This window comes from Callorhinchus milii, unplaced genomic scaffold, assembly GCF_018977255.1.
Source record: "Callorhinchus milii isolate IMCB2004 unplaced genomic scaffold, IMCB_Cmil_1.0 Scaffold1, whole genome shotgun sequence".
NCBI lineage: Eukaryota > Metazoa > Chordata > Chondrichthyes > Chimaeriformes > Callorhinchidae > Callorhinchus > Callorhinchus milii.
The window spans coordinates 105,126,043-105,152,321 of NW_024704742.1; the positions used below are offsets into that span (position 1 = coordinate 105,126,043).

The 26,279-nt window shown below is 40.6% G+C and overlaps 1 protein-coding gene across 1 annotated transcript in view; it reads right to left on the reverse strand.

Annotated features, from left to right (window-relative positions):
• fer (fer (fps/fes related) tyrosine kinase) overlaps window positions 1-26,279 on the reverse strand; it is a 159,185-nt gene that overhangs the window by 79,586 nt on the left and 53,320 nt on the right. Inside the window, exons 10-12 of the mRNA XM_042334027.1 lie at window positions 23,417-23,509; window positions 21,931-22,134; window positions 17,335-17,457 (exon numbers count right to left, since the gene is read on the reverse strand). Coding sequence (XP_042189961.1) covers window positions 17,335-17,457; window positions 21,931-22,134; window positions 23,417-23,509 — 420 coding nt within the window. The remainder of the gene's footprint in view (window positions 1-17,334; window positions 17,458-21,930; window positions 22,135-23,416; window positions 23,510-26,279) is intronic.

Below are 26,279 nucleotides of genomic sequence, written 5' to 3' on the forward strand. Positions count from 1 at the left end.
GGCTGTGAATCCATTTCTACCAGAAGCTGAGTGAGGTTTTCCAAACTCATCCCACAAATATACGGTCAATTCACTTTACAGTCTATTCTGTGAAGCGCTTTGAGACGTCGAGAAGATGTGAAAAGTGCTATATCAAATGCAAGGATTATTATTATACTATATATAAACAATAAACCTTACAGCCTGCCGAAGAAGAATGCTAGATATGAAAACGCCAATGAGTTAAGTCCATTGTTCAACGCCTCTGCAGAAACAACTGGCACCCGAGTTCCCAATGGTTCTTCATTTGTGAACTAGGTTACAAGCAACTGACTTAAGAGAAATGTCTGAAAACAAAAACAGAAGTCACTGGGAACACTCAGCAGGTCAAGCAGCATCTATGGAGAAAGGAAAATGAGTCAACGTATCGGATCCACGACCCTTCATCAGGAGTTCTGACAAAGGTCGTGGACCCAAAACGTTGACTCACTTTCCTTTCTCCACAGATGCTGCCTGATCTGCTGAGTGTTCCAGTGACTTCTGTTTTTGTTTTCAGATTTCCAGCATCTGTAGTATTTTGCGAGAGAAATGTCTTTTCAGCTTGCATACTGATCGTAAGACTCACCTTGTAACGATTTCATGTTCATGTTTAACATGCTAGCCCATATCACTAATTTATACATGTGAACTTTTTTTCCCTTTTTTCTGTTAGAATAAACATCAGCTTTGATATTTAATACATGCGCAAACACATTTCCATGCAGTATATATGGAAAATGACCAAGCAGATTGTCGTGGGAGATAAATTATTTTGCTAATAAAAACTTCGTGATATAGCAATTTGTAATACAAGATTCACTCAAAATGAAAATTGAAGTTAGAAAAACAATGTTCATTTTGTTTGGATTGTATAGTGGCAAGAAACAGCGTTTGATAAAAAAATACTTCAAATGAATTTCAAGTGGACTCTTAGGCTAAGAAAATGTCAGATGGAGTTACTATGCAATAAGACTATAGAACATGAACTACAAGGTAACAATGTATAGCTTATGACCTGAAAGTAAAAATATACTGCTGCTTACCAAAATTTATCTAAAATTGCAGAAACTGTTTTGTACCAGACCAAATGATCTGGACAGGAATACATAATAAACACAAAGCTATCTCTAAAAAATTAAAAATTGCTTACATTTAAGCCTCTGATTTTAATACCAACTCTTTTCTGGAATTTATTCTGCATCGAGCATTTAGTAGTTGAGTAACACAGGATTTACTGAAACTGCAATAAGCTTAATGCTGCAGCATGAAAGCTTAGCAGGCTTAAAATTTGTTCTGAGAAAAAAACATGAAATCATTAAATGGCGAATCCTACAATATATATGCATGTTGGAATTCATGAAAAGACATTTCTCTTAAGTCAGTTGCTCAGAAAACCTAGTGCAGTTCACAAACGAAGAACCTTTCAAAGCCAATTGGGAACTCAGATGCCAAATTTTACTGCAATACCATTGAACAATGGAATTAAACTAATTGTTTTTTCCTCCCATCTAGCAAATTACATCTGCAGGATGAATGAAAACCTGCCGCATGACATTTGAAGGTGGAAAAAACTCAATCCATAGATAAAATGTTTTTTTCAGAAAGAAACAGTATTTGATTCTTGTCGTTAAAAAAGTCTGACTGACTGAAAAAACTATGAAAGAAATTACTTATTTTTGGCAGTAATTGCCTTTGTAGAATAGGTGCAGACTGAAAAAGTTAATCTGAACAGAAAGTCTGTGGCGAAATAGTTGAGTGATTTTTATTCTCTAAAGTTATGGGTCAAGTATGATGGGACACTCCCCCAGGAATCAGTGTAGACCCCCCCCTACCTAACCCCCCACCACCCTGTTCGCTCCCTCCACTCAGTTGGCTCTGGTCTACTTCACGTCCCTCACCTTGCACGCCCCACTATTGGCGGGTGGGACTTCCGCCACTCTGTCCCCACCCGCTGGAACTCCAACCCGCAGTCCCTCCGTCTCACCCCCACCCTCAAGACCCACCTCAAGACTGTCTGTTCAGCGCCTTGGGACGTCCTCCCAACGTGAAAGGTGCTATGCAAATGTAATTTTGTTATTGTTGTAGAACACCACATTCATCCCTTGACCTGATCAGCTTTCCCTTCACCTCTGCAACATTGGTAGAATACATAAAGTCTGAGTGTAAAAGTTTCTTTTTTTAAAAAAAAGATATGTTTGAAAACTGAACACTGATCACATGTCAAATTGACAGTTAATGCCAATGCAGGCATTCACTTCAAACATCATCCAAATAATTTATTATTTATGTAATAAGTAGCATCTCTGACAATACAGCGTTTCTCTAGTTGTGCACTCCAGTACCAACATGGACAATGAGCTCAAAGTCCTGACATGTAGCTTGAACTCACAACCTTATGACCAGGGCAAATAGCAAATTGATGAAAGATGTGCCATAAATTGCAGGGAAATTTTTTCACTTCACTTGGGGTGGTGGTGGGGGGGGGGATTTCATCCTGGCTGAAGGTCTCCAGGTCATAACCTCCTGCCTCTCAGGCCTGCCACCCGTTTGTAGGAAGTGGGGGTTTGTGTGTGTGTGTGTGTGTGTGTGTGTGTGTGTGTGTGTGTGTGTGTGTGTGGGGGGGGGGGGGGGGAGAGTCGTTTTGGTGTGGAGCGTTGCAGCGGGTGGGTGTTTGTGGGGGAAGGAGTGTTTGTAGTGAAGGGGGTTGCTTGTCGTGGATTCCGTGTAAAAATTGCGGCCACACTTTTCTATTGACCCAGCTTCTGACTCATAGACAGCTACCAACTAAGCTCAGATGACACTTATTTAGAAAACAAGATTGCAGAATAATGTGGTGAGTGGATGTTGCGACAATTTGAACAGTGGAAATCTAAGCTGGAGCAGCCTTTAATGTAGGAAATGAGCAGGCTGACTTGACCTTAATTAGACAAAACTGCAGAAAATGCCAAAATGTTTGATGCAGTTAAACTAAACTGCAAGATCTCACTTGAGGTGACACAGCAGCTAGCCAAAGCAAAAGCTATTGAACATGAGAAATTCTGGCACAGACTGCTAGGAGTATAAACTACTGGTAAGGAATAATAACTGAACCACAGTTTTCTTTCATACAAATTGAAAAGAAAAATGTAGCGACTGAAAATCTGAAATGAAAACCATGGTAGATCAATCAGCACCATAGGGGGAACATAGCTTGTCAAACTGTGATGGAATAGGTCAACGCCAAAATGTCAACCAGTCTTCCTCTTTTGGACACTGACTGACATGCTGCAAATTCAGTTTTTTTATCCTTGATACATTTTTAAAAAATTACAGGCTATGGTGGGAAAAATTCAAGGTATAAAGTTCCTTCTAAGACCTGTCAAGGACACAAGGGAAATGTTGTCTGCAGCACATAGCCCAAACAAGAATTAGCATGCATTAGCATCAGCTTTGGGTCTGCAGATCCCACAGGCAGAACAAATATGCATGCTTTTTTCACAAGAGCAAGTTAACATACAACATGCCACAGTCTTAAAATTATAATACCTTCACAATCTTTTGACACAGGTTTTGATCCTTGAATATACTTTAACCCAAAGGTAGGTGGCAGACACCTGAAATGAGGAATGGAACGTTTATATATTGTACTTCCTTTTAACAATTATTTCCTTTCTTTTCTAAATTGTTCTTTTGTAAGGCTGTTAAGTTCAAGCTCCACGTCTGGACTGAGTTCACGTTCTAGGCTGATTCTCCAATGGCTCTCAATGCTGCGATGAAATGTAGCATCTATATCTGCTGCTCTGGTTGAAATCAGATAACTCAGTAGACCAGAGATGGTTTAGAAGCTTTTGGGGTTTTGCATCATTTTTTAAAAAAAAGATATGGTTGTTTTTGTCCCACAATTTCTGTGTATTCATTGCTAATTTTCTTTTAGTCATGGTTTTCAATGATTAATTTGATTTGGGGAAATGAAGCAAGAAGAAGTGGAGTCCTGTAGCTCAGTGGTTAGAGCACTCGCCTCCCAAGCTCGAGGACCTTGGTTCGATTCTCGGGAAGGGCGAAACGTTGCGCAAGTTTCCTCACACCACACCCCTGTTTACATAGCAGTAAGTAGGAATCCGGTCGTTAGTCGATTGGCGGATGGGGTTTACGGTAATAAACCCTTCAAATAAATAAAATTTTCGTCGCTCAATCTACAAATGTTTGTGGGGACAATGCTGATTGCAATTGGCTGCTGCGTTTCGCCCACAAAATATACAGTCAATTCACTTTACAGGATATTCTGTGAAGCACTTTGAGACGTCGCGAAGATATGATAAGGCGCTAAATCAATTGCAAGAATTATTATAGGTTCTGCAGTCAAAATCCAAACTATAGCAATATAATAAAGCAAAATATACTAGTAATAAAATTGTACAGGTAGGATATAAAATGTAATGAATTAGATTATGCAAAGATGACCGAATATTTTACAACCCAGCTGTATGTCAGCTCGGCCCAGGATGTGTCAGCCTGCTCAGTTGGTAGCACTCTCCAAGTCACATTGTGAGTTCAAGCCCATATCATTGTCTATTCTGACATTCCAATCAGTGCTAAGGATCTTCTGCACTGTTGGAGGTGACGTCCTTTGGATGACATGTTAAACCGAGGACAAGTCTGCCTGTTCAGTATCATGCAGTCGGATTTAAAGACTGCATGGTAGTATTCAAAAAATGAAAGGAGCTTCTCCCAACAGGTTACAAGGAATATGCTTGAAGAATTTGTATCCAACTTAACTAAATTTAAAGAATCCAATTTCCAAATGAGTTCATCTACCACAACTACACGTGCTGTAAATCAAGAGAAAAACAAATGTGAATTAAAAAAAAGTAGTTTGTTGGAAAATAAATGAGAAATATATTTAGATTCACCAAGAGGTAGAATGTAAAATTTCAAAGACTTTGAGGTTGTCAAATGTAGAATATAATCATATCAGAGCAGGTTATAATTTGAAACTCGAAAGTAGAAATAAGGAAATTAGGGTCCCATCAATTATAAATAAGATAATATATGGACTGGTTAAGATGCTATGATAGCATCATAAACTTTGACTTGAGTTTATTAAAGACATGAAGCTCTAAAATGAATTTGGTTCTTCACCTGATTTTGTTCAATCCAACACATAAAAATGGGAGATCATGGGAGTGCTTCATTCTCTTTATTCGTGGGCAATATCACCAGAGAAGCAGTCAGGCATTCAAGCAGTCAAGTCCGTTTTGGTGTATTAATGGATCATGGAGATATTTGAAAAACTTCCTTTTTTTACCCAATTCCTAAACAATATTACAATCAACATTAATAATCCTTGCATTTGATATAGCGCTTTTCACGTCGGGAGGACGTCCCAAAGCGCTTCACAGAACACACTGTAAAGTGAATTGACTGTATATTTGTGGGCGAACGCGGCAGCCAATTGCGCACAGCAATGTCCCACAAACAGTCGTAGATTGAAAATGACCGATTTATTATTGTTGAATTAAATTAATCTAAGCAAGCTATTGGTCATTGTATCATGCAATTCAAACTAGAGTGATACTGGGTTTGATTTCATGATTCTTGTAGACAGGATTACAACCATGTACTTTGAAAGCAGCTGCTTATGTTTCCCAGTTGGAATTCTGTGTCAAAGGTACATCGTCCAGCCCTTTTCCATGTCTTTCAAACCCTATTTGCCTCTACAATTAGTGTCTCTCATGATCAGATTGTGTTTCAGAAGAATACCTAAAACTGCTCTTTGATAGAATTTAAACTCCATTAAGGAGCATCTGTACTAACAAGAAGTCAGGTTATATTTATGCAGTATGTTATTTGAGTCAAACAGTGACTTTTTAGCATAGCTGCTGAGTCTGAATAAAGCCATTTTCAGCTTTTACTATAAGACCACAGGTACAAACTACTGCAAACAAACTTTCCTGCTTCCTACAGTCTTACAATGACTGGTTGGAATAATAGCAAAAATAACTGACAGATTAAATTATAGGAAAGAAAACAATGCTTGACAGAGGCAACAGATTACTATTGGTCTGCTTGTGGGCTTCTAAACAGGTTTTATTGTACATTAATCCATCATACTTTCTACAAAGGATTGTTATTACAAATCTAGTATATCTTTCTACTTTCATTAATCTAGGTGTCATCGAACACTGGTCTTTAGTAAAATGTATAACCTAATGCTATTTGAAGGCAATTATTGAATAAATGTTGAACCCAATTGTTCTTCATACAATGCATAGTTGTCAGGTTTCTTGGTTGAACCTTACAGTGCTAAATGTGAGACTTCAAACAAGACCAAATATGTTTAGCTTTTGAATGCCTTTTCCAGTGGATGAAAACTACAAAACAACAACACGATTGCATTTATCGAGCGCCTTTCACGTCGGGAGGACGTCCCAAGGCGCTGTACTGTTGGGTCAGGACCCGAGCATGGGGGAAATGGTCAGGGTGAGGGGAGGGAAGGGGCGAGGAGGGGGTAGAGAGTTGAGAGGAGAGCTGAAGGCACGGTCAAAGAGAAAGGACTTGAGACCAGCCTTGAAGGAGGAAAGGGAAGAAGCGGCGAAGGCACTGGGGGATGGAGTTCCAGAGACTCGGGGCTGAGAGGCTGAAGGCCCGACCACCGATGGTAGGGCGGTTGGGGCGGGGATGTGGAGCAGACCGGAGCCAGAGGAACGGAGGATACGGGCAGGTAAGTAAGGGGATAGTAGGTCAGAGAGGTAGGAGGGAGCAAGGCCGTGAATGGCCTTGTAGGCGAGAATGAGGATCTTGAACACTGTCACTGCACGTTATGGCTTATCCTGTGAAGTGCTTTGGGAGTCATTCCACGTGAAAGATACTATACCAAATGTAAGGATTATTATTAATAATAATCTTGATGAACCTACAACAGTTAAAAATAATAATAGTAATCCTTGCATTTGATTATAGCACCTTATCACATCTTCTAGATGTCTCAAAGTGCTTCACTGAATATACTGTAAAGTGAATTGACTGTATATTTTGTGGGTGAAACGTACAGAATAATGACCTTATGAAGCCAAAATGAGTCTTGAATAAAAACTGGACTAACATAACTGGAGCAATTCTCCCAAGTTAATTGAAATTTTTAATGAAACATTGTATTGTTCCTCCCAGTTACATATCACAAATATTTCCCTTAATTGTCATGTTAGGTCAGTTTCAGTCTCATCTCAAGATATGTCCCAAGGTGCTGAACAGTCAGGGATTAGGACACGGGCAGAGGTGGGGGGATGGGTGGGAGCAGGGAGGGTGGAGGGGGGCCAAAGGCACGGTCGAAGAGGAGGGTGTGCCCTGAAGGCAAGAGAGGGAGCAAGGCAAAGGGAATTGGGAAGGTCGAAAAGCAGGACGTTGGCATAGTCGAGCCTGGCTGTAATGAAGGCATGTATGAGGGTTCCGGTGGCGGAGTCAGAAAATGTTGTGGAGGTGGGGGAAAGCAGAGTGGGTCATGGCACGGATGTGGGGGAGAAAGGACAGTTGAGGGTCGAACAGGATGACTACGTTCCTGACTGGCTTGGTGAGGTGGAGTGTGCATCTGCGGATGCTGATGCTGTCAGTGCCTGAGGTGCTGAGGCACTGGCGCAAGCCGAGGAGAGCCTCGGTCTTGCTGACGGTCAACTGTAGAAAGTTAGTTCTCATCCAGGACTTGATGTCTGACAGACATTCTGTCAGGACATCAGTGGTCCTAGCAGAGAGAGGCAGAGAGATAGAGTTGGGTGTCAGCTACATACCAAGAGGGAGCATGTACAGGTTGAAGAGGACCAAGCCCATACGAACACCACACAAGACGGTGCAGGGGCTGGAGGAGTGCATACATAGGCTGGAGAATACTCTACTCACCACTACTTGGATAACTGAGACCCTAATTCATATGGTCATCTCGTCCAGGCTTGACTATACCAAAGTTCTATTTGCAGGACTCTCCAGCTCTTCCCTGTACAAGCAGCAGACTACTCAGAATTCTGCAGCCCACGTCTTCTCCCATACCAGGCATCCCATATCTCCCAACCTCGATCAGCACTACTGGCTCGCCATTCCCCAATGGATTGAATGCAAGATCCTGATTCTCACATTCAAATCTCTCCAGTCTCGTCCCAACCTATCTCTACAACCTTCTTCAATCACACCGATCTGATACTCCCTTCGCTCAGCAAACACTGGCCTGCTGCATGTGGCCTGCTCTTAAACCCCCAACAATGACACTATGTCCCCATTCACTGAACCTCCATCCCAGAGTACCTCTAACCCCCAGCCTCCATCTTTGACCACTTTTTCTGTCATCTTTCTCCCCCCCTACCTCCTTTGGCTCCCCCAGCTCACATACCCAGGCAGCATCATCAAGTGCTTTAAGATAACCTGATGGGAAAGGCACTATATAAATGCAACTTGTATTGATATGCATTAATGACTGGTCTGTAAATGCATACAGCAATTTTATTAATGAACTTCACTTAAAAAAAGCTTAATGGTGTAAATGGGAACATTTCGATTGCCAATTCCATAGTATCACATTTTCTGGATTGCATTAAAATGAAATATTTAAGATATACAGTATTCTCCTGGTAGAAGGAACCAAAGTAGTGTCCTTCAAACGTTGTTTTTGCCACAGGCAGTTATTACTTCAAAACCCCAGAAGAGTATTTCAGACAAGACATTATTTTACCCATAATAAAACAAATAACCTTAATAGCACTGAAACTGGCTTCTTTGTCAATGTAAGGTCAGTGTTGTTAAGACATTAAAATGAATTGAATACAATTGAAAGTACTCTTTCATTATTAAACACCTCTGGGCATGTGCTCTTCCAAGGTTAGTCTAGGAATCTCAGAGGTTCTCTTTTCTTGAATAAATATTATGCATCAGTGCATCAACATGTTTCTTGTGGCAAGGAAGAAGATAGGGTCAGAAAGGGCCTAGAAGATAATGTCCACAGTTCCACAGCTCATATATTCCAGAGAAAATAAAACCTTTGCTCAACGTAATGAGTTCCTGAAAACATTTTGTCCCTAATTGTAAATCACCTGTTTAAGTAAATGGTGAACTTTGTAAATCTCATCACACTTGTGTTTCAACTTTCATTGCCACTCCAAGGTACTGGAATGAGTTGTTACTTCCTTCCTGGCTTCACTCCTTCCTCTCCCTCTGTTCCCTCCAATCTAGATTCCGCTATTCTTAAAGTACAGAGACTGCCCTGATCAAAGTCACAAATGATATTCTTTCCATCTGTGAAACATTATATTATTAGAATATTTTAGAAGACATAAAACTTAATAATTACTTATTTTTTTTACATAGATTCTGAACTGGTAATATACTTATTAATCATTTGTATACTGTATTTTGAAGTTCCTATTTTGCTATGAATTAAATTGAAAATCTGTAGTGTTCATGCATATTGGAATAAAGTTTCAACATTTCATGATTAATAATTTTCATAATTAATAGTAATTTTAGTAACTGTTAATAATAATAGTTGCATTTGATATAGCACTTTTCAGGTCTCAAAGCACTTCACAGAATTGACTGTAAAGTGAATTGACTGTATATTTGTGGGCAAAATTATTATGACTTGACGATCCAGATGTTGGTTATTTTTGAAGCAGGGAGCAGGTTGGCACACTTATGAGTTTGCCCAGGGGATACAGGAGCGCAACTGACATCCTGCCCCATTGTAGCACTATTTGGGATTTTATGGATCCTAACCACTGCATTATAGTGGAGCTATACTGTCTAATAAGCAGCATAGTCTCTTTCTCTTGTCCAGATAATCACAGTGGATGGTTTGCGTTGCTCTGAACATCACTGCTTCTATACTGAGATGATCCACGATTATTGTTTAGAAGTCATAATGACACATTTCATGCTAAATGTTTTTCTTATCAAGCAACCTAATTAAATCAGTCAAATTGTTTTATCGTTGGCATCTTATATGAATACTGTGACACATGAATAAAGTGTCTCTAGTGCAACTTAGAATTAATGTTGTTGTAGCAAAAGGATCGGTCAGTTTCATGAACTGCCCCCACTCTCCGGATTTCCATCCCGGAGTCCTACCCTTCAGAGTCCGCTACCCCTTGGATGGAAATGTTTGTCTAATTAAATTTGTTTTTATTTTGATCAGCTTGTGTCTTGACACATGCCCAAACCCATTGCTACGCTTTGGAGTACCCAAAGCAGATAGGCCTTCTTGTATAAAGAGATTTGATGTTTAATGGTCTTATAGTTAAATGACCAGGATTACAAAAGTGGGGGGAAAAATAAATTTATGTCTGGTATTTACCCAGGAAAGGCTGGAGTAATTAGGTGCACTATGTTCAGGATTTTATTTTTGTTTTTCTCTTTTTTGAGTTTAGTTTCTCCTTTGCAATCTGGAAGCAGGAGTTCTTGTCTAACAATTTCTATTCTCTGTTGCAAGTTGCTTTAGAATGGGGATTGATTGACCATGTTCATCCAGCAAATAAATGTCAAAGGTCATCCTTTGAAATAGTTACCATGGATTGTAGGCCTAAATTGGTGTGGTTTGGCTCTTCTTTAAGAGGGTGTTGTACTTACCTAAGCATTTCATTTTCTGTACATTGTTTCATTTCATGCTATGGCTGCCTTCATGTTGCTAAACTGGAAAATGGAAGTACTTTTGCACCTAATGTGGTAGAATCAGTTTGAAATCTTACTCGAATTTGGACACAATTATCTTTTTGTGAGTAGTTTCTCCTCTGCAGTCTATCAACTGCAGCTGGAAGTAGATGTTCATGTTTTTTACGATCTCGACCATTCTTGTGCATCTGTGATGTGACTTCAGAAACGGACAATGACCCTATGCTTTACTGTGCTCTACACGTACTGTTCGCACACCACCAAGCTTTTCAAAAGGCAGTTACTAAGATACAGATCAGAAATAAATACTCACTTTATTTACAACCAGATCTATCACAAAACACTGTGTCTGTGTAATTGGAGAATACAATTGTACTGTACAAATGACCTTTCACGGTGAGTCCTCCCAACATTTTATAACCCACAGTCATTCTTTAAAAGAAGGCACGACAGCCTATAGTTGGCTTTCTTTGCAGACAAAAAGCACCACATGGCAAACCTTCCAGTGTTCTACGAGTTTGCAGCAGAACTGCAACATTTGAAGTTTATTCCATCTGAAAGCCTCAAAGTGAAACAGCAACACTGTCAGAACAGATTAGAAATTCTGCTTTCATGTGATATCAGACATTCACAACAGCATATCTACTGTCTTTTTCCAGCATCAATTTCTATTTGTGGCCACCACAAAAAATTATACAATTATTATTGCCAACCTGGCTCAGCCGGTAGGACTCTCACCTCTGAGTTAGAAGGTTGTGGGTCAAGCCCCACGTTGCGATTTTGAGCTCAGAGTCTATTTGTGGGCAAAACGATTAATGATTAAAGCTGCAGGTAATATCCCAAACTTTGCCAGGAAAATTAAATCAGATAGAGTTTCTTTTATTTCTGCTGTAATGTTAAAAGGTGAGGGATCCTATCTCAACTTGACAGTCTCAAGTGCAACAAAGGTCTGAGGAGGGCAATTTTTAAAAAGCTGTGTTCTGTCAAGGTGTGAAATGATCTTTGTAAAACTAGGATTTGCTGTTCAATGACGTGACATCTGTAGGAATCTGGCACCAACTTCCTCTAATTTGTTGGACCCTCTTTTAAGGTTATTGCAAAGGCTGTTGTTCTTTTTGTGTTACCATTATTGCGCTTGTGTTAAACATCTTACTTAAATGTATTAACTAGTATTAACCTAATTGCTATGATGAAGCGCATTTCTAACAGGGTTGCATTGTATAACAATTGGCGCCAGAGAGAGAGTGTTTTTTGGTGAGTATCCATACCAGAATAGAATTCCACATATGCATGTCACCTAGGCATGAACATTTCCTTGAGCGTTAAGTGATTTTTACATGAGCAGTTTATCAATTAGCAAAAATAAACAAAATGTCCTGTTTCAGAAATAAACATATTAGCCATTTTATGTGAGAGAGAAAAAGGAAGCAAAGCACATTTACAATGAATATGAAACGAGTAAACAACTGGAGCACTATGAAATGATTTACCACAAGTTTCAAAGCAAATTTCAGAACAAACAGTCTAACTCATTTGAAAATGATTTTCTAATCGTGAAGGTTACGCACAAAGTAAATCCAGCCATGCAATTTATTCTTCAACACACCCGCTGCCATTCCTCCTTCATTATGTTCTGCCAGCTACTGAACACGTAATAATTAATTAAGATTAATGGTAACTTAATCAACTGAAACTTTAAATTCCAAATCAAAGGAATTGCAACACTGTATCATCACTGAAACCACAGCTTTTATTTAAAGCTCACCTACATTAAAAAAATCTAACTAATGAGTGGCATTTATAGACAATTAGATGCTAATTCATTTAAATTCTAATTAAATTATCACATAAAAAGCTAAAATTAGCAACTTCAGTATGTGACTATTTCTTTCCAAGGACACAAAAAAGAACTCTTCAACTCTAAGCATACAAGAATCTGCTGACTTCTCCTCCCTTACCTCCTCCACTCTCGATTCCCTTGCTCCCATCTCTTCCCGGTAAGTCACCATGGTACACCAGCCACCTCCGCTCCCTTAAAGCACAGGTGCGTGCCACTGAACACAACCGACTTAAATCGAACTTAATGGTCCATCGGCAGATCTGGCTGGATCTTATCAAATCTTACCACTCTGCCCTCGCCTCCACTAAATCTTCATTCTACTCTAAGACAATCTTGGAGGCCAAGGACACCCCAGGTTCTTCTTCTCCATCACCAACCGGCTCCTCCATCCAGCCTGTGAGGCAATGCTGAACTTTTCAAATCCAAAGTTGAGGGGATCCGATCAGCTGCCTCTGCCCTTCTGTCTAATACATCCACACCCCCATATCCCCCTCCCACCCCGGCCCCTACCCATCCCTTCCTCTACACCTTCGAACTTATCTTCTACTCCTCTCTCATCACCAGTATAACCTGCATGAAACCAACCACCTGCTCCCGTGACCCCATCCCTACCCCCTCTCACCTCCCATATCCACCTCTTTGCCCCTCTACTCACAGACATCATAAACCTCTCCCTGTCCACTGGTACTGTTCCCACCCCATTAAGAACGGTCATCATCACTCCTATCCTTAAAAAACCCTCCCTGGACCCATCTCTAATCCCAAACTACCGCCCTATCTCCAACCTCCCTTTCCTCTCCAAGGTCCTGAAATGAGTTGTTGCTTCCCAGCTTTGCTCCTTCCTCTCCCACCACTCCCTTCTCGAACCCCTCCAATTGGGTTTCCGTGCCACCCACAGCATAGAAACAGTTCTGGTCAAAATGACAAATGACATTCTGGCCACCTGCGACCAGAGCTCCTTCTGCCTCCTCGTCCTTTCTGCTGCCTTCGACACCGTTGACCACTCTATCCTCATCCACCTCCTCTCACCTCAACCTCCATGGCGCTGTCCTTGACTGGTTCAGATCATACCTCTCACACCGCTTCCACTTAATCTCCACAAACGATTTCTCCTCTAGCCCCCGCACCGTCTCATACGGTGTTCCTCAGCGCTCTGTCCTTGGTCCCCTCCTCTTCAATATCTATATGCTCCCTCTTGGTGACATCATCCAGACATCATCCGTAATATCGACCGGCTCTGCCACTGTCTCACACTGCAGGCCGCCAAAACCTTCATACATGCCTTCATTACATCGAGGCTTGACTATGCAAACTCCTTGCTTGTCAGCCTCCCCGACTCCTCCATCTATAGGCTGCCGATCATCTAGAACTATGCTGCTCGTTTCCTCTCCCGCACCAGGCTCCATGACCCTATAATCCCCATCATCGCCCGACTCCACTGGCTTCCCATCACACAGAGGGTAAAGTTCAAGATCCTGGTTCTCACCTTCAAAGCCCTCCATGGTCTTGCTCCCCCCTACCTCTGCGACCTCCTAACCCCCTACCATCTTACCCACTCCCTCCACTCAGGGGGTTCCGGTCTGCTTCATTTCCCCCCCCCCTTGCTTACCCCACCATCAGCGGGAAGGCCTCCTGCCACTCTGCCTCACCCTTTGGAACTGCATCCCACAGTCCCTCCACCTCGCCCTCTCCCTTGCCTGCTTGAAGACCCATCTCAACAACCTCCTCTTCAACCGTACTTTCGATCACCCTGCTTCCCCCCCTCCACCCTCCAACCCTCCCCAATCCCGAAGTGAAAGGCGCTATACAAATGTAATTTTGTTGTTGTACTCTGATGCAAAGCAATCAATAGCCTGTTTTAGAGCTAGTTATTCTTTAGCGCTATTGTAATTAACAGACAACAAGAATTTATATTGTGCGCTTCATGCAGGGTGGAAGCTTGGAGTACTTAACAATAGCATAGTTTGAAACTGAATCAAGGAGATAGGGGAAGGCGACACTAGGTATAGTTGAAGAGGAAAGTCTTCGGGTGCAATCTGAAAACAGGCAAAGAGGGAATGGCAGAGGGATTGAGTTGAGTGGAAATTGAGCATTTAACAATTATAAAAAGTGAAAAATTTGATTGATTGTTTTGCTATTCTTCTTTATACTTGGGAGTGGCTCAACTCAAAACTGAGCTGATTATACTTCATCTCAAGGGGCAGATTTCTACTCATTTGGAATCTGGAATGAGTTCCAAAACAGTCCACAATATACTACTAAGATACAAATTATTACTTATCAAATGCTTGCAACGTTAAACAGCCAACATTGCACTGTTTCAAGTTGTGCGTATAACGCACAGAAAGTGACATTAGTGGTGCTTGCTGTGCACACCATGAAACCTGATGACCCATGCACCAGAAGGTGTTTTTTTTTTACTGAGAGCCTGCTTATCAGCCAAAGAGGTCACATACATAATGCTTTCTGTTTTGTGTGGATCCATAATAAACCTGTGTTAGAAGCAGATCTGTGATAATTCAAGGCATCTTTTTACAGGGTTGCATTATATTTCTAACATTACTGTGAAATTTAATGGACTTGGAGTGTATTATATTGAATTTGCTACAGCAAGAGACTGAATTTTGCTTGTATTCTATTATATTGTGCTTTTGAAGTTAAGAGTTAAATATTCATAATTTCCATCCCCATAGTACTTGTTTTCTGAAATTACACATCAATTGTATAAATTGATCAAAAAACAAAGACTTGCAAGTGAGAAGCCGATCAATTCATTCTGTAGAAAGGAAGCTATGATACATGGTTAAATAAAAGTCTCTAATTGTAACATTAAAACTACACTTTTTTGTGGTCACCCAGGAGTCTGACACATGAGGAAACTCATCATCACGCTTAAGAGTATCCAAACTAAGCTGAGAATTTCATACCTCCCACATCTCCACATGGAAATCCCAGAGATAGATTGTTGGAATGGAATACACACTCTCCCCGGAGGGACGTATTTTGCTTACTTAATTTCGGAAAGTATTAGGCGCACGTTGGCAAAAGCCAAGGCTTGGAAACCTCGGAGTGTGTGTTGGGGTACTGCTGGAGTGTAAACTGCCAATACTATAGCTTGCCATTGATATTGCTGTCCAGCAAGCTTTCCTGCTGTTTGTCCAGCCAGGACCACCCTACCCGATAAGGCTTAGGCTTGCAGGGTTCATAGTAGCTGAGTGAGATGCCTCCCTACCACCAATCACTGGTTTGCCCTTCCAGATCCTGCTGATGAGCCCACCTGTGGTGGTGGGGGCATTTAAATAAGTGCATTTCATTTCATTTTAAACAAAATTCTCTCTCCACTGGATGCATATACAGAGCAGATGTACAATTAATTGCAGAATACACACTTTATAGTCCATTCACACAAAATGTCACCTGAGAGTTAAGTTCCTTCCTAAATGGAATAAGCTATAAACCCTCACATGCATACCTTTTACCTCAAAAACAACCAAAAGATCCAAAAAAAATCAAAGATAAACAATTCTTGTTTTTTTTGCTGTAATCAACTGTAGATTAAACAATAATTTTTATGAATTAATAAAATTAAAGATCTCAATTTCTGCATCTTTTGTCAACTATAGAATACTGTATTCCCATAATTGTTTTTAAAATTCAGCTGAAAAGAACAAAAAACATTGGGCATTCAGAAGCAATACTGACAGGTTTTGTAAGATGCATCCAGTTGTTACAACAATCATACCTTTGAAAAATTAGATTTCAGGTTTTCAGTCTGCTGTGAATGGACTTGGAGAAGCAACACTAACCATGTGGAATACAAAGTGGTGGTGACAACCATGCTTTTTCACCACTGTAAACCACAAACAAAATTTTGAGATAACAAAATATATTAATGGCTATGGCCATCCCTCTGCATCAAGAATTGTCACTTGTAATGTAAATATCAGTGAATTTTAAAAAAAAACAGATCTTACATAAAAGTTTATTCTTAAAATTTTTTTTAAAAACTCTTAGAATGTAAAATTGTATGGAGTGTGTGCCAGTGGAACATGCAGTTGGCTCAAAAAAGCTTTTCCCCCACATTATAAACAATAGTAAGTTGCATTTATGTGGCATACTTCACATAAGTTAATATCTTAGAGAGGTCTATAAACTGGAGCTTCATCCCAAAGCATTTCAAAAGCAGACCAAAAAGATTTAAATTCCACAACAGAGGTATTCAGGTTTTCTACAGTTTTGCATTTTGGACACAATGGCCATGTGCTTTCAAAACAGCTTTAAAGCATGATCAATGATACCAAATCCTTATTTACACAACCAAATCCCTATTAGCTTGAAACTGTTGTCACCTTCCAGCACAGAGTAATATTAAACTCGCTGACTACAGATTGAGGATGGAGGATGTATCATTAATATAAATGATCGTCTGGTACATTTTGGAACAGCAATCCTGATTGTTCCTTCCAAATTAGCAAAAACTCAGATGATATAATATGCTGTTTACAAATATTCATTGAGCTATACACCTTCCATGTAATGTTTCCATCAACTATAGTTAACCTCCTTCTCATTGCCAGCTAATATGTGGTCTTGTTTTAATCAGATAAGATATCAAAGTGACATTTTTGCGATAGAATACCCAAAGTATTCCTCGAGGGAAATCTGACATCTTTTGTTCCTCCAAATGCAGGGATACTTAATGTAACAATACATCACGTCTGCATGATCGGAATTAAAATGTTTAGAGAAGAAACATAGCAAGGTTTTGAATAGTACCCAAAGTGAAGCCACTAATGCTACCCAGATAACAACAACTGCACGGTAATAAAATCTTTTTATTGGAATGAGCTTACCTTAACAACAGGATTCAATAGGACTACTCCGGATTTTTTTGTGATCACCTGTTTTGTTGTATAATGATGTTCAATAAGTTGAGGAATTGTGGGAAATCCAGTTCCTTCAAATCGATACTGATTCTGTGTGAAACATTCAAAAACATGAAAGAATTAACCAGAAAAAGAAAACAATGAGCAAATCAAGCAGCACAACATGGACTCGTATTGCACTTGTCACATATAACATCTCACCACCAAGCGCAGATGGAATTTTGGGAAGGAGATCCAGAGAGTTGGGGTATAGTGGATGAAAGCTCAGGTTCTAATAGTAGAGGTGAAGGATATGGAAAAGGGCCAAAGTTGGCAGAATTCAATATTTATTGAGATTCTAAGATCTGCCACAATCTAATGAACTGGTGGAACAGGCGGGCTGGGCTGATTGATCTCCTCATTTTGCGGAGTTGCGGAGGTGGGGGAAGGCAGAGTAGGTCATGGCACGGATGTGGGGTAGAAAGGATGGTGGAAGTCAAACAAGACGCCAAGGTTCTGGACTGGCTGAGTAAGGTGGAGTGTGCATCCATGGATGGTGATGCTGTCAGCGCCTGAGGTGTGGAGGTGCTGATGGGAGCCAATCAGGAGGGCCTCGGTCTTGTTGCCATTCAATTGAAGAAAACTAGTTCTCATCCAGGACTTGATGTCTGACAGATATTCTGTCAGGACAGCAGTGGTTCTGGAGTCAAGGTTGGAGGCAGAGAGATAGAGTTGGGTGTCATCCCCATTAGTGTGGAAGTTGACCCCATGTCTGCGGATGATGTCACCAAGAGGGAGCATATAGATATTAAAGAGGAGGGGACCACGGACAGAGCCCTGAGGAACACCGCACAAGACGGTACGGGGGCTAGAGCAGAAACCGTTTGTGGAGATGAAGTGGGTGCGGTGTGAGAGGTACGATCTGAACCAGTCAAGGACAGAGCCGTGAAGGTTGAGGAGAGGTGGTGGATGAGGATAGAATGGTCATCGGTGTCGAAGGCAGCACAAAGGTCAAGGAGGCAGAGGAACAGAATATAATTTGTCACTTTGACCAGGGCTGTTTCTATGCTGTGGGTGGCACGGAAACCCGATTGGAGGGGTCCGTGAAGGGAGTGGCGGGAGAGGAAGGAGCAAAGCTGGGAAGCAACAACTCGTTCCAGGACCTTGGAGAGGAAAGGGAGGTTGGAGATGGCACGATAGTTTGAGAATCCTTTTAAAAATAAAGAGATTCAATAGGGTAGATACAGAGAAACTATTTCCTCTGGTAGTGGAATCCAGAACAAGGGGGCATAATCTTAAACTTAGATCTAGGTAATTTAGGAGTGAAATTAGGAGGCAGGTTTTCACCCAAAAGTACTTGGAAACCTGGAACTCTTTCCCGCATAAGGCTGTGGATGCTGGATCCATTCACATGTTCAAAACGGAGATAGATAAATATTTGTTAGGTCAGAGTATTGAGGGATATGGGGCAAGAGCGGGTAACTGGACTTGGAAGTACAGATCAGCCATGATCTTATAAAATGGCGGAACAGGCTCGTGAGGCAGAATAGCCTACTCCTGTTTCTATGTTAACCTAACAGTAATTGGATTTTTAAAAAAAAAAAAAACTGTCCTTAATCCTTTCAAAAATAAAGATTTCCACAACATCTGCCATGCTGATCACAGTTTATCAAAGAACAAGCTCCCAGCTGAGCTACATTTTAGCTTTTTGTACAACAAGGAGACAGAAGGAAGATGTAAATATTACTGTTACGAGTGCATAACCCAACATCTGTGATCCATATTTCCACATCATCTCGGAAGAATTGTCTGCTGAAGTGCAGGGATGCAGCTGTTACAAGGACCGGTGAGTGTCAATTTTAGCCTCTATGGTCAAATTGCAACCAATTGTAAAATCAGTTAGAAATATTAAATTGTTATTGTGGATATTTGTAGACTCCATAACACACAGAGGACCAAGGAACATCTACCCGGATTAGATTTTCTGGTACAATATTTCTCAATTAGACCCGACCTGTTATTAATCAGAATCATTGGAACAAGAAATAGATAAAATTTCTTGAGGCAAAATGCTTGAGCCTTATCACAATCTACAAACACTTTAAACAAGAAACTGCATAATATATTGAGAACATGAATATAATTAATTTTCTTAGGTATAGTACGGAAGATTCTTGTCATTGCAGAAGTGAGCTATTGACTAATAATCTGAATGGAGAGAAAAGAATCTAATAACCATAAAGGAATAATTGCAATAAAAAGATGTTTGAGGCACTATACCGAAGATTCTACAAAAAAACATCTGACATTAAATAGCAATTGAACGTTTGACACATAAAACATGCACACTCTCCATTCCACGCAGAATATACACTTTTCCACACACAAGCTCGGGATTATAAAAATGCTAATAAGGTGCATAAATTGCTGCCTTGGCAATTGGAAAGTAGAGACAATGAATACAATTCATGAGGTGGATAATGAGAAAGGATAAATAACGTAGTCCACATGCAATCAACAACTCCCTTAAAACAATCCATCCAAGGCTTTGTACTTGGGGTGGACCCAAGAGAATCAGAGCAACTTCCCCCATAAGCAATTTAAAAACAAATCTATTTATCAAAATTGACAATGGTTCAAACAAAACACTTTTACAGCAATAAATCAATGCTTTGCATGGTGCTCCAAGACATAGTATCATAATGTAAAGGGATGTATATTTAGAGTTAGCACCTGCTGAATTCCTGAACTTAGTCATGGTAGATGGGAGTATCAAGCAGAGTGCTAAGCACCTCTCCTTGGGAGGAGGAATCACCAGATGTGTTGGTTTAAACATGCCTCCAGATAGTTAAACGGAACATTGATGAGTAGCCTCATAAGGAACGTGTGAGTGAAGAATGGGAGGGACGTTGGCTCAAAGAAATCTTATTCTAATGCGATGCAGACTTTAATATATTACTAACATTTCCCTACAACAACTTGTATTTATATAGCACCCCTGACGCAGGGCAGTGTCCCAGAGCGCTTGACAGTGGTGGAGCATGGTGCCGAGGTGGGTGGAGGTGACTGCAGGCACAGTCGAATAAGAAGGTCTTCAGTCACAACCTGAAGATGGGGAAAGGGACATGGCGGAGGGATAGAGGAAGAGTGTTCCAGAGTTTCGGGGCTGAAAGCGCAGCCACCAATGGTGGAACGGAGGGCACGAGGGACATACAGAAGCCAGTCAAACGGAAACAGCGGGTTGTGGGCTGAAGGATAAGAAGGTCAGAGAGGCAGTGCAGGTGAGTATGTGGGTGAAGTTTTGGATCAGCTGGATCTTGTTCATGGTGGAACTGGGTAGACCAGCAAAGAGTGCATTTGAGAAGTCGAGTCGGGAGGTAACGAACGCATGGATAACTGTTTCAGCTGCATTGGGGGATGAGGTACGGTCGGAGGTGGGCAATGTGGAGGAGGAAGGCGATATTGGTCAGGGACTGAATGTGGAGAACAGCTATGGATCAAACCTATCATCTCGGTTGCGTACTGCTTTGGTAAGTCTGAGGGATAGGCCAGGGAGGTTAGAGCCACAGGATAGACAATGTTGACGGGAGCCAATGAGTATGGCTTCTGTGTTGTCAACATTTTCGGTCTAGTAAATTACCAGTGTATCACAGCTCGCTAATGTTTACTACAACACTATTCAGATTCATAAACATTTAAGTTTACTTTTGAAAACATTCCTATCTGGACACTGTTGGTCCCTGGAATTAGTTGAGAAGGGTAGATAAAGGACATTAAAGTCATTTAACCATATAATAAAAACCTGGCAATTTGTTCCCCCCAAAGAGTTTGGAGCTCACACCACTTTTCTGTACTCAATCTTGTGACAATACTCCTGAAGGATAGTCTTCTAGAACTGTGACTAGTCTTAACAATCATCAACAAATTCTGATTTTTCAAAAACCTGAACTATTTAAGGGTGTATAATTAAGTCGATCTTCAGGATCATTAAGACAAAGAAAACATTTTGCAGTGAAACATAAATCAATTGCCATCTTGAAGATTGACTGAACAGTGAATACTGAGGGCTGAGCTCAGTATGAAGGCCAATAATGATGACCAGATGATGTTTTGGAAAAATAAGGATATGCGAAGAGAAGTCTTTGCGGGGCATGGCACGGACAAATCAAAAGCCAACATGCCAATTTTTCCAATGTAATTATCTTAAAAGAGACACTATATTTGTATTTTGTAGATTCTTAGCTCTCCAGCCTTAAACTGCTAGTACATGGGAAATGATCCTGCGCAGAATATGTTAAATAACTATCGAGGCAGCTGCCTTCATTTATAAGAATATATAGCACTGGTAAACTTAGAGAGCTACATAAGTATCAACTAATATCCCATGACACAAATGTCAATTCCTGTTGAGTAAAGTTTTATTATTTTGTAAATAACGTGGCTTTAGTCAGTGATTTAAACTGGTGGATAATCATATTCAACTCAAATATGCACAAAGGATGACAAAGGATGAAAGGAAATAAGTGCACAAATCATGTCATCTTCACGTTTCAAATGTTTTTCTTGTAATTAACTTGTACTTACATCTGCGTACTGGATGATAAAGTGTCTCCGCTGCCCATCTGAGAAGACAGAGAGAACGTATTCACCAGGTTTGCCGTGGCTCTCTCTGACGAGGAAATCTCCCTGCTGTTTCAACAGCTCTTGTGCTTCTATCCGAGGAATTGCTCCATGATACCAGTCTTGCTCTGCTAAGGGTTTCTCACTGGTGGGCATCACATCAAAGAACTAAAAAAAAAAGGTATTTTATTTCTGAAGAACATGCATTCAACATTCAATGTATTATGTTCAAAACAAATTATTATTATTATGGGGTGGAATATTTTTATGGATTAATGTGGCAGATGCATTTCAAATGTAGGTAAATGGAAGATAATGCATGATGGTAAACAATTCAGCGTTTGATACATTTGTAAAATGCCTGAAGACGAGTGTGTGTTGATGAGGGAATGAAAAAGAAAGGCACCCTATAAACTCTGATATCTCAATCATTGAAAATATCTAATTCAGATGAATTTCTCATTTCTAACCTTGTATAAATATTTTAATAACTGGCACTATCTATAATACCAGTGTATCAAAGTGTAAAATAAGACTATTTTAAGACTCAAAGTTTCCGCCCAATCGGTTTGAAAGCCACAAAGAAATGGGTTTGTAGAAGTCCTGCCAGCGACGGAAAACTCTTAAGTACTTAAGAAAAAATTATAATTTGGTCACTCAATCCATGACTGTTTGTGGGACACTACTGTGTGCAATTGACTGCCCCGTTTCGGCCCCAAAGATTCCGTCAATTCACTTCAAAACGTATTCCATGAAGAGTTTTGGGACGTCTCGGAGACGTGATAAGGCACAATATCAAATGCAAGAATTATTATTATTATCTACTCAAGCCTTTATACATAGGCAGATTGTCCACCATCCCAGCCACAGCTGTCAGACTCCAGATTTTAAAAACAACAAACAATACCAATCACTAAAAGCTTCATATAAATGTAAAATGTCGCTGTTGTTGTTCAACTGATAATCTTGTGATCTGTGCAACTCTACTGCTCAATATCCATATGTACAAACACAATCACACCAGATTGCACTATGAAGAAAAGAGAAAATTAATCTCTTTTCTAGACTGAAAAGTTTAAAAGGAGAATTTCAAAAGAATTCATAAAATAATTAATAGTATTGATAATGTCGTAAACGCTATTACTTCAAAGTAAGCAGCAAATGGAAATTAGTGAATAGTAAAACACATCAGAGAAAGGTGACTTCACTCAGAATGGTAGATGTGCTAAGAATCTACAAGTGAGATAATTAGAGACAAAGTACAATTAGATTTCAAAATGGAAGAGTTAATGGTCTGGATGGACGAGCTTCCACAGACTAAATGGCCTTTTCTCATTCTGAATTTTCTTATGTTATGCATATAATTTCAGTTAATGTTTCAAAAAAGTTTTTACAAAGGAGGAAAAATGCTACAAAATAAAGTTGACAAAAAAGGGCCCTACGAACTTACAGATGAAGTCAGGTAATTCTTTGGTGATCGAATCATTCCAGCTATGGAGTGTCGAATAGAATCAAATTTTGAAACCTTGTCTTTTCCTTTATCCTGAAAATCACAACACAATATTGATAAGAGATAAAACATGATGAAAATGTTACACTGTAAACCCATGTTGAAACATTATGCAATGCTTATTATGCACAAAATACAATAGCTTTTAGTCACTTCATATTCTAAAACATTAACAGTTTTAAATATTTCCTTACGTGAACATACGTAGTTCCAGTCAAAATGAAGGCCTAGAATCTTTCTAATAAACCTTTTCCAGTGTTTCTCTGTAACAGGATCTTACTAAACATGTCACTAAAGTCCTGGTATTAACTCTTCCTCCTTTCCTGGAATAACTAGACTCTGTTCAATGTTTCCCCAAGAAGCTGTTCGGAAGACAGACAAACTCGCTGTGAGAAATCGTTGTCACAAATGAGCAACGTACTTTATGTTGAGACTTTTGTTCTGCTTCATTATGCTCCTGTTTTAAATCATGTAATTTTTGTGAAGGTTTATGGGACCGAGGTTCATATCAGCCACAGGCTAATTAGACTTCTCTTCCCTCAGCCGGTGAGAAGCCAACGTCAGTTGAAATTGGGCAGTCCTGATCTAGTTACTAAACTACAAACAAATGATGGAAAATCACAGCATGTCAGTCAGCACTTGAAGAAGAAATCTTCTATCTATAGATCTTCTATATATATTATACTAATAAAACAACAATGTCTATCTGCGCTTCAAAAAGCATCTCAATAACCAAACTGATATCAATGGGGGTAAGTGTGAGGTGATACACTTAGGCAGGAAAAATGATAGGAGGCAAAAAAGACTTGGTAGCTCAATCTTAAGGGGGGTGAACGTACAGAGAGATCTGGGTGTTCAAGTAAGCGAATCATTAAAGGTAGCGGGGCAGGTAGATAAGGCAGTAAAAAAGGCATTTGGTGTACTGAGCTTTATTAGTAGGGGCATAGAGTATAAGAGCAGGGAGGTTATGGTTAATCTATACAAAACACTGGTTAGGCCTCAGCTGGAGTACTGCATCCAGTTCTGGGCACCTTACTTCAGGAAAGACATTAAGGCACTGGAAAGAGTGCAGAGGAGATTCACGAGAATGATACCAGGAATGGGGAACCTTAGCTATGAGGACAGGCTGGAGAAGTTATGACATTTCCCATTAGAGCAGAGAAGGTTACGCGGGGACCTGATAGAGGTCTTCAAGATCAATTAAAGGTTTTGACAGGTGAGATAAGGAAAAGCTGTTTCCGCTGGTAGGTGTGTCTGTGACCCGTGGTCACAGTCTTAAGATATCTACCAAAAGAAGCAGAGGGGAGGTTAGAAGAAATTTTTTCACTCAGCGAGTTGTTTGAATTTGGAATGATCTGCCTGAAAGGGCAGTGAAGTGCAATTCGATAACAGCTTTTAAGAGAGAACTGGAAAGGTAACTGGGGAAGATGGGTTTGGAGGGTTATGGGGAGAAAGCTGGTGATTGGGGTTAGTGGAAGTGACTTGCTCTGTCAAAGAGCCGGCACAGACTCGACGGGCTGAATGGCCTCCTTCTGTGCCGTAACATTCTATGAATCTATGAAAATGCCAGTCTGTGTGTCAATCTACATTACATATTGGATCCTTTGGTTGTAAGTGTAGCTGCAATGGGTACAGCTAGTAGGAATATAAATCACATAGCCGACAACTTTTTGTTTTCAGATGACAAATAACCTGATCTTTAATTCCAGCCTTCAAATGTTTCAAACGATTACCTCATGAGTATTTTTGGATGAGAGCTAACTTTCTCCAGTCAAATGTCATCAAGACAGAGGCTCCCTTGTTTGGTTCCCATCACTGCCTTCTCACCCTAGGCACTGACTGCAGCAATCTACATGGATGCACACTCCACCTCCTGGAACCAGTGCTGAACCTCAGTGTCTTGTTCGACTCTCAACTGTACTTTAAATCCCACATCTGTCCTTGACCCTTTCAGCTTTTCCCCCACCTCCACAACACTCCACATCTCCGCCACCACCTCTCCCTTCAGGCCGCCAAAGCCTATATCCACACTTCTATCAATTCCAGGCTAGACTCTGTTTGCTGGACTTCCCAATCCTCCACAAACTGCAGGCCATTCAGAACTCTGCAACTGTCCAGCGCCTTGGGATGCTCCCCAACATGAAAGGCGGTATATATTGTTTTTGTTACGTTCAACACAAAACTGTCCATCACACTCAGAGATGCAACTGGATGGTTGGTTACAATTGGGAGTGGTTTTCTGAGGTTGGGGCACAATAACGTATTATCTTGCAATTAACCATGGAAGGAGTCGCTAGGAATGTTTAATGCTTACAATGAGTGCCTAAAATGGAAATCCGTTCCATTTGCCAGAATGTTCAAGTTAATGAGCACAAAATCATTTAAAATAAGGTTTAAAAAAAAAAGCAAACAACTTACATTGGCATGGAGAATAACATAAAAAGAGCCAGAAACAACAAGATTACATTTGTATAGCGCCTTTCACGTCGGGAGGACGTCCCAAGGCGCTGGACAGAGTTCAGCATTTCAGACCCAAGCTGGGGTTGGGGGGGAAGCGAGGGGAGGGGAAGGGGGGTGGCTGATGGCATAGTTGAAGAGGAGGGTCTTGAGGCGGGACTTGAAGAAGGATAAAGAGGGGGCGAGGTGGAGTGACTGGGGGATGGAATACCAGAGGTTGGGGGCAGTGTGGCTGAAGGCTCTCCCACCAATGGTGGGGCGGGTGGGTCGGGGGATGTGGAGCAGCCGGAGCCGGCTGAGCGGAGGGAACGGGCGGGTTGGTAGGGGTTTAGGAGGTCGCGGAGGT